The sequence below is a fragment of the Branchiostoma floridae genome, chromosome 8 (genome assembly GCF_000003815.2).
Source record: "Branchiostoma floridae strain S238N-H82 chromosome 8, Bfl_VNyyK, whole genome shotgun sequence".
NCBI classification, from domain to species: Eukaryota; Metazoa; Chordata; class Leptocardii; order Amphioxiformes; family Branchiostomatidae; genus Branchiostoma; species Branchiostoma floridae.
In genome coordinates this window covers 22,811,628-22,821,211 of record NC_049986.1, presented here as the reverse complement: position 1 = coordinate 22,821,211, position 9,584 = coordinate 22,811,628, and the positions used below count along the sequence as shown (strand labels likewise).

At 45.0% G+C, this 9,584-nt stretch overlaps 1 protein-coding gene across 1 annotated transcript in view; it reads right to left on the bottom strand.

Moving 5' to 3' along the window:
• Positions 1–1,071: 1,071 nt before the first annotated feature.
• The window catches only part of LOC118421972, a 10,597-nt gene continuing 2,084 nt past the window's right edge, over positions 1,072–9,584 (bottom strand). The window contains exons 3-10 of the mRNA XM_035829475.1: positions 7,716–8,627; positions 6,706–7,253; positions 3,600–3,848; positions 2,892–3,137; positions 2,300–2,334; positions 1,920–1,956; positions 1,612–1,650; positions 1,072–1,368 (exon numbers count right to left, since the gene is read on the bottom strand). Coding sequence (XP_035685368.1) covers positions 1,072–1,368; positions 1,612–1,650; positions 1,920–1,956; positions 2,300–2,334; positions 2,892–3,137; positions 3,600–3,848; positions 6,706–7,253; positions 7,716–8,627 — 2,363 coding nt within the window. The remainder of the gene's footprint in view (positions 1,369–1,611; positions 1,651–1,919; positions 1,957–2,299; positions 2,335–2,891; positions 3,138–3,599; positions 3,849–6,705; positions 7,254–7,715; positions 8,628–9,584) is intronic.

The window sequence follows — 9,584 nt, the reverse complement described above, 5'->3', positions numbered from 1 at the left end:
GTAGTAAGTGCAATGATTCACATCAGTTGAAGTGAAAACCTACTAGATTTTATTTCTATAGTTATTGTTTACACAAAGTACACATGGAGAGCGTACACATGAGTTTTTCCTTCTGCATAACGGATTCAGGAAAGGGAAAACATATCGTCAACATATCAAAATTGAAAATAATAAAACAACTACACAATATATGTCAATTATACGATCACTACAGGGGACAAAACCCGTTCCAGGTACACTGACTCAGAGTTTCCATGGTTTGCGAAGCTTATGCTCATCCCTCCTCGTTTGAACGATGTTTAAACAAAAGTTCTTGATTATGATGAGTACTCGTAGCCTGGGTATCATCCTCCGTAATGACCGCTGGCTCACGACTTTCGCTTGCTAACCACGGAGTGGTTAACTCGTTAACTAATAAAGTAAAGTAGTACAAAGAATGATAACGATACTATTAACATAAACAATTAATTAATGGTATGAGTTAACAATCAATGATAAAGTAACGCAATACATAGAAAATGATGACGATGCAATAATGATAATCAAATAGAGGTATCAGTTAAGAAAACACAACACGGTGTATTCCGTATCACCTGAGGTTCCAGCCCGACCGTGGGAAGGATCGCACGACGGCCGAAGGCCGGAGGGTGATCCGACCTGCGGGAGGGCTGAGACCGAGGGTGATGCGGAATACACCGTGTTGTATTTTATTTATGTCATACCCACCCAAACCCTTGTTTTGATGCGAAAGGTGCCAGAATTTGAACAAATTTGGTGCCCTCGTAAAAAAATGTTGCAACAGCAATGCTCGCTCGAAATGATTGGATTTACTCGAAGGAAGCCTGTGTGATACGCCTTTCGAACCTGTGCGATACGGAAGTTATGGCCCGGTCCGGAACACCAGTATCGAACGTTTTCGCGTCATAAGTATGACATAAGAACAATATTTGTGGCTACTACACGGGACTCGGATTGTTTTATAGATAGATTTTCATAGCAGTTTTAAATGTCAGGAGTGAGAAAGTGAGATTTTTAAGGAAAAGAATATTCCGTTCTGCAACACACATGTATCTAACGGCATGCATTTGTTGCCTTCACCCATTCCTCCACGGGCAAGGTCATGTCCTTGTCAAACACCACGGTTGTGGCTACATCACGAAAGGCGCAGGTGGTCGCGGGGAGCGACTGGCCGTTGCTCTTTTCCCGTTCGTATATGCCAGTTTGGTTGTCTGGCACATACCACACGAGCCGGAGCTTCTTTTGGGCAAGATTGACAGACACAACCCGCCCAAACCACGCCTCAATGTCGTCCCCGTCGTTCACGTTCCCAGGTACAACAACGAAGTCGTCAGCCTTGTACTGACTCTCCTGTAAAAAAAATGGCCCAAAGATGTGTGTAAGCTGAAGTCGAATTTTCGCAGCGGTGGACACGTAATTAGAAATAGTTAAGAAACGTTCTAAATAATGCCACCTAATTGACCTATCTTATAACTGTGAAACATTTCTAATTCACACAAAAAAAGGTGAGTGATAATGGCTGTTTCTTCACAAGTTCAGTGCAAATTAATGGCATGCAGCTTCTGCAAGATAATTCAATAAAGTAGCACTCACCCCGTGAGCTGCGCTCCGTTGTGACTTCCTAACGGGCGCCTGTGCCAAAGAGAGACTGGTTAAAATGCGTGGATCACAAACTTAATTGGTCATTATTATTTCATTTTGGCACCGTGATTGTATGAATGTTTGTATTACTTCATATGATTGACTTGTGTCATTGTTACATTTTGCATGCTTCACATGATCACAACGAAATGTATCACATCCAGTACACATTTCGTATCAAGTAAATGAAATTGAAGATTCTTTAACAATCACATAATACTACTGTCTTTGTCTTCGTACTGAACATTAGTTAAACATACCGACGGAGGTTCCTGCTCGCTGCTTTTCCTCTTGTTGCTGTCAAAATAAACAGTATTATAATTATTATTCTTATGATTCCATCCAGTAATAAAACAAGTTGATGCATAGCCGACCCACGTCTTTTTCCCGACAGGCAATGTCTTCTATTTTCGATAAAGCAAACGTTGTCTTTTTTAAATAATATTAAACAGTCACTGTAGGTGTAGATATGTTTCTTGCTTGTGAAAGTGGAAAACCGAGTATCCTTTACATGTGAGGCTGGCTTTTACAGAAACTTCCAAAAAGGTTCTGAAAGGTGATTCACTGCATGGTGTTTCAGACGAAATTCAAATGATTTTCTTGAATTATTATAGTAAGAAATATCTTTGTAGATTCTTACCTTGTCCGTATTTTGTCAAGTGTGCCATCTTCATTCTGTCAAAAAGAAACCATGGAATGTTATTAACCATTACTTTCGTTCACATATGGTTGGCCGACAGCACGTTCTTGTTCATGATATAAGCATTTTTATAACCAGGTATATCTTAAGTACTCAAAAAGGTGGGAAATCCCACGAAGAGCCTCATTTTAGCAATGCCAATGAAACAAGAGGTAAGCAATCATAACACCAAAAACATGAATACTTTTGATTCGGGGCATCTTGAAATGTATCAGTGATAAAAATTGGCAAACTATAACAATTCCTCCAAAACTTAGATGTCTGATACCGCTGTTTTTTCGTCCCTTAGCCTCTTGGTCTTTGTCCGCAGACTTGCGACTTCCTAACAATCATAATAAAGGACACAACATACTTTATGGCCGACGCCCATGAACATAATATCTACTTAACTGATAGGTAAACCAACTCTAATCGCTCACTAATAATTACCCATATTTTGTATGGCTAGGTATCAGCCACTGCGCAGTACCCCACGACCCTATTTATGTAATTAAACCTTTAAACCATTCTGATTGTGAAAAAGAGAACTCACCGCCAGTAGGTTTCTGTTCTCAGTCTGCAGATCGACATCGGCATCCTCATCTCCCCTGTCGTCGTTGTCTTTCTTGGCACCCTCCGGCTCCAGACCCCCTAGATCGGACTCATCATCTCCTCCGTCGTTCTTATCGTTCTTGGCACCCTCCGGATCCAACTCCTCAGCTCCTCCGTCACCATCTTTCTGGAGTGCGGCCGCTTTCATCTTCTGCTTGTTTTTCTTTTTCTCTGATTTGTTTGCTTCCTGTACGATATAATACGATAATCCATTAGCATGTCTATCAAACTGATCGGAGTGGATAATCCAGAATAGGTTTTGTTGCAGGCGCGCGATGTGATCCATCTCAACATTTTGCGATAATCCAACCACTGGTTGGCATGAAATACCTTCTGGAAGGTTTTCATCGTGTTATTTAATGCAGTGTATTTTGCTACTTTCAATGCACCACAATACAAAGTTGTCTACTAAATACCATTGATAACGCTCGTTACGTGTCCACGCCAGATACATGTAATGTGAAACTTTAAATACAGAGAACAATCTTGTGTTGGATGCATTGCTACATTCTATGTTGCGAAGAATTACTTTGTCAATCTTCTTCAAAATAATAACTTCGGGAGGTTTGAGCAACTGTGAAAGTGTGATGTATACAGAAACCAATAGCATATATGTGTGTGAGCCCTAGCTTGTAAAAAGAAGACGTACCGAAGTTTGCATGACTTCTTTGTAATCCAGTTCGCCGTTGTTTAGTCCTTGTAACGTTGACACCTGCTTTGCAGTCTCGTCATCATCATCGAGGAAGCCCAAATGAGTTGGTTTTAACTCTGTCTTCTTTTGCCCTAGGATTCGCCTCTCCTCCCACTTCTTGGCAAACTCTGTGATGCCGTTCCAGACTGCGCACGGCATTTCAGCCAGACTGATGGAACGTCTGTGCCTATTGTTGAGTTGTTTACGCTGTTGATAAGATAGAATATTAGCATTAAATACCAATGCGCCATGTCCTGTAGGACGTGTAATTGCATGGCATCAGTAGATACCCCAGGCACATTTAAGAACCTACCACACGTGCGATGGTGAGGTGTGAGTGGTTCAAAACATACAGTCCCTTGGCCGCACCTGGGGCAATTACTGTCGTATTGAGGTCACCTGAGTGGCGCCGAATGGCAGCTCACTCCAGACCCTTGCGATTTAGCCCCGCCTATTGTAAGCTACTTGCAATTCAGCAACTGGCTGCCCACCCAATAACAATAACAATCTGTTTAAACTATCGTAAGAACCGTGTCCGTGTAACACAAACTCCGATGTCTGAGGCTGTAAAGCCCCGTTTACAAATCAAGAATTCAGCATTTTCGGGCGGAGTATGACCGGCGTTTAGGCGATTACGCGGGCTTCGGACGATTTTTAGCAGCTCGGTCGACGTTTGCGGGGCACTTGCAGCTGCGCTTAATTTTAGCGAGGCCTCGGCGGCGATTGTTGAGCTCGGAGAGCTCGTCAATGGGTTGCCTGTAGCTCGAGTGGAGCTTTTCCAGGCAATGGCCAAGACTTGGCCAATACTCGGACGGCAACCCGACGGTTTTAGACTCTTTTTTTCGGTCGGAGTTTGCCCGAACTCTTCGGCGTCGCGCCAGCCTCGCTCGGGTTCCCTACAATAACCGGACGATATTCCGTCCGGCATTGACAAGTTGGGTGCGCTTCGGGCGGGCGTCGTGCTACTGTCGGTGGGAGCTTGGAAGGGCTCCGGCAGAATTTTAACTGTCACCTAATCGATTTTACACCTGTGTTGAACATATGCTTTTGTTTTTGGCTTTCATCTTTAGTAGACAGTTTGGTCCGTAATATAAGATAATAAAGACTACTGTATAAAATTTTCTAAGAATGCTGCGTACCTTTAATAATGAAAGGCAATTGGACACCAAGACAGTACTTCCCATTTATTTTTTGCTATTGGTTTGGATGTGTGAGATCATATATTCTTCATGTATGAAGGCTTCCAGGCTGAAACTCGGACGGCCTTTGCCAGCCTTCGACCGAGGTTCGCCCGATTCCTACTTTGTCAAAATTATTGTATTATGCTGAATCAGACTGGTCTGTTCACTTTTTGGCTCTTGTGGTAGTTTTTGGATTGGTGTATCATAACATTCCTGTTAATATTATTGTTTTCAGTGTGCCCGTCCACTCCGCTCATATCCTACATATTTTCCGCAACTCAGAAATTAAAGTTAATACAATGTTTGCTTTTTACAAGGTTAGTCAGCTCTGAATTCGTCCTTGTTCAAGATATAGTACAATCTCATTAAACAATTATAATCAGTAGTATTGGACGGACGTCGGACGGGCTCCGTTCATTTGTAAAGGGGCAGATTTTCAGCGACAAAATACAGCCGGTGCTCGGCCGATGTTGAAATTCGGCGAGCTCTGACCGAGCTACAAATTCGGCCGGCGTCCGCATGAATTGTAAGCACGGCTTTAAGCCCCGTTTACAATTCATGCGGACCCCGGCCGAATTTGTAGATCGGTCAGAGCTCGGCAAAAATCAACATCGCCCGAGCATCGGCTTTACTTTTTATCAAATAATCTGCACCGTCACAAATTGGACGGGGCTCGGTGTTTCCCTCCGGAAAGTTCAGTCATTGTCTTTCCTGCTTTTTTGGTGCACAACTGACATCACATGGAGGTTTAAATCCCAACGGACGAGCTGTTAAAAGTCGCCCGAAGCCCGCGTAATCGCCCAAACGCCGGTCATACTCCGGCCGAAAATGCCCATTTGGAGCTCGCTGACAAGTCGGCCGAGCTGAATTATTGATTTGTAAACGGGGCTTAATACCCGCCTCACATTATATACGATCTTCGGACGTACTTCGCGATCGCAGGAAGGTCGGTTGATTTTAAGATCTTAAGATGGTCTTGCGTATTTTTCGCCCAAAATCTGTTTCCCTCACATATAAGCGAGCCTCGTGCGATCGACGGTGAATAAATCTATGATAATGAACCCCCCATGACCTCTTGCACGCGGACAAGGGAACACAAAACGTTCCTCAAAAAAGGCAAGAGATCAATAAATGTTGCGTATTTTGTTGTCGGAATCTTTTTAACCAATGAATGGAATACGGGGGCATAATAGAAATGACACAAGAAAGGAAATTGTGTCACAAAGCCAGCCTACATACTGCCACAGGGGCCACAATGTTAGAATTACCCTCACTTTCCCAAAAAAAAATCAATTTTTGTAAACAATCGGAAGTCGGGTGAACGTCGCCCGACTTACGGGCGTTCGCCATCCGATTTGCGTTCGATGATTAATAACTATGTCTGTGCTCGCCTATCGGTCTTCAATCGTTAGATTGACGCAAGACTATTGACCGATACCCTTGCGAGGTACGCACGATTTGCACGCACGATCTGCGACTCGGTAACGAGCTCTGCGATCTCCGAGATCTCCTGCGACTTGTCGCTTATGTTAAGAACATGTTTCGCTGCACCGCGACCATCGTAAGATTCCTGAAAATTGCCGACGATCCCTAAAAATCGCGAGAACACCGGACGTCTTACTCACGAAAATGTCATTTAGAGCTCGTAAACTAGTCTTCCGATCGAATCGCGCCTAATGTGAGGCGGGTATAACGACACTTGAGGTGGACTGGATATGGGCCAGGAATCAATAATGGGTGTGACCAATTCGTTTGATAGAAGAACAGGCAAGAAAATACAAATGATGATGGAGGAGGGGGGGATACGGGGGAAAATTGGTATTTTCTCAAAGTACATTAACTTAAGTTTGTTTCATAGATAATCTTAAAGATATCAAACTCACCGGCTTAGTTTCTTCGTCTCCATCACAGCGCAGCATGACAGCCAGTCCTTCCTTCCACGCGTCCTTGGTTTTCTTCTCGGCTGGTGGCTCCACCGATGACATGTCACCGGCCCTTGTGAAGCCAGCCTTGTTGTACAGACTGGCTCTCATGCTGATCAGCTGGTCAAGGGTGGTTTCTGGCTTTGAATAATTCATGACATTATTATGGGCCATCCCAACCCGTTTGGCGAGGTCATCGGGCAGGCCGCAGTAAATATGCATGTGTACACTTGCGACGTCCAGTTTTTCGGGAGTGTCACGCAGTATCTCCTGCAGCGCAATCCTGGTATGATTGCCCCCGATGACCTCGTACCTGTACCTGTCAACCCTTGTCCTGTCGTAATGTTCCGTAGTCATCTCAGGGATGTTCCCGATGAGGACAGTCGTCATCTGTCCAGATGACGCGATGAACCGTTGTTTGAGGTTCGATACGTGTTGGGGGTCCGCCGCTCTCACCAGCCGCTTCCATGCTGGCTCTACCAGTCTTTTTATTGGGATGTCGAATGCCCCTGTAAAGTGCAATATTTGCAGCTTTAAAGCTCTGTTGCTTAACATGAACTGATCTACCAAACCTTCATACCGGTTTCACAGTTGTCAGGAACAATTCAACATATGGAATTTACATATGGAATGTAATTCTAGCGTCCATTTCAGTAGACTTTTACATTTAATCAAGTGTTTTGGGGGAGTCATGTTAATTCGCGCCTGTCTTTGGTGTCAGTTTAAATATGGGGGTACTGTTCCATTTTAGTTTTTGATACCCGTATGTAGGCGGAGCTTATGAAGTGCTGTACATGTTCAAGGGCCCTTTATAATAGCCTTAGGCTGGTTGGGTAGCCCTTGCTGTATGTGTTACTATGCAGCCGAATAAATAAATCAAATCAAATCAAACCAAAGGGTTGTGGGAAAGCAGTCCAACCAACAAGGGAAGAAGAGTGAGAAATGCCGCAAATGGAGGCGCATTAACTTACCCATGTAGTGACGCTTTATAGCCGCCATAGCCTCCTCTTCTGCGGTAGTCTTCTGTGCCGTCAGGTCACCTCGCTTGTTTGTAGACTTCTGCTGGGATGTGGAGGCCGTGACGTCACCTCGATCACTTCCCTTCTGCTGGGTAGTAGAGGGCGTGACGCCATCTCGATCACTTCCCTTCCGCTGGGTTGTAGTGGGCGTGACGTCACCTCGATGTTTCCCCTTCTGCTGGGTTGTAGTGGGCGTGACGTCACCTCGATCACTTCCCTTCTGCTGGGATGTAGAGGGCGTGACGTCACCTCGACCTCCTCCCTTCTGCTGGGATGTAGAGGCCGTGACGTCACCTCGACCTCCTCCCTTCTGCTGGGATGTGGAGGCCGTGACGTCACCTCGATGTTTCCCCTTCTGCTGGGTTGTAGAGGACGTGACGTCACCTCGATGTTTCCCCTTCTGCTGGGTTGTAGAGGGCGTGACGTCACCTCGACCTCCTCCCTTCTGCTGGGATGTGGAGGCCGTGACGTCACCTCGATGTTTCCCCTTCTGCTGGGTTGTAGAGGACGTGACGTCACCTCGATGTTTCCCCTTCTGCTGGGATGTAGAGGCCGTGACGTCACCTCGACCTCCTCCCTTCTGCTGGGATGTGGAGGCCGTGACGTCACCTCGATGTTTCCCCTTCTGCTGGGTAGTAGAGGGCGTGACGCCATCTCGATCACTTCCCTTCTGCTGGGTTGTAGTGAGCGTGACGTCACCTCGATGTTTCCCCTTCTGCTGGGTTGTAGTGGGCGTGACGTCACCTCGATGTTTCCCCATCTGCTGGGTTGTAGAGGCCGTGACGTCACTTCGATGTTTCCCCTTCTGCTGGGATGTAGAGGCCGTGACGTCGAATAGCTCCTTCCCATTCTTAGACGAAAACGCTGAAGAGGCACAGGAGTTTGGTACACGAGGTTGACACCAGCGTTTTACAAAGAAATCTATGGCATAATGATATTGTATACTTTACGATGATGTTCTTTTTGATTGTAATTTTGTACAGATTTGAGCAAGACCGACTTTCCGGACTAAGAAAACATTGTTAAAAAAACTGAAAGAAAAATTAGTTTTATTTGTTACCCTTAAACAAACCAACAAATGACTGGAAGCTTGTCCCTTGCTTGTTAGTATTGCATTGTCTGGAAACCTCTAAACCGCTTTGGATCTACAAGAGTAACACAGTTAGATAGTCGTGTGGCTGTCATTGTCTAGAGACTGTTGTCTTTAGTCACGCGGTCAGGAAGTATCCCAGTACACCCGCGCGGTAGGATTCCATTGCGGTGTGTGCGTGACCGGCAGTGACCTCTTGCGCGCAAATCTAAACTCAGCAGTAACTGGCGGGAAACGCTTCTCCACCCACTAAAAAGCCGGTCGCACGTTCGTGTCCGAGGTGGTCGCACGATAATTTCTAAGTATATAGCTAGAAAATCCGAGAAATGGTGTTATGCAATTTATAGTTTCTACCTATTCTTCAAGAATTTGGGCCATACAACGACACCATCCGACACAAGGGGTCGTGGGCACACTGTGCTCTGCTACCTCAACCGTGTAATGTGAGGAATTAACACCAACCCGGTAAGTAAGCTGAAATTCACTTTTAATGGGCTTGATCGTTTCCTGTGGCTGACAACTAATAGTGTAAACTACAATTTGGTATATAGAGTTCTGTGCGTTCTGTGTTTCACCTTCCATCTCTCAAGATCTACGGTGCGTGTCTGTGTTCGCGTGTGTATTTGTGTGCCCTCGTGTGTATTTGTTTGCCTATGTGGCGGGTATGAGTGAGTGCTATATATAAATCAAGGAGGTTAAAAAACCAGCCTTGATATAAATATACTATCAAA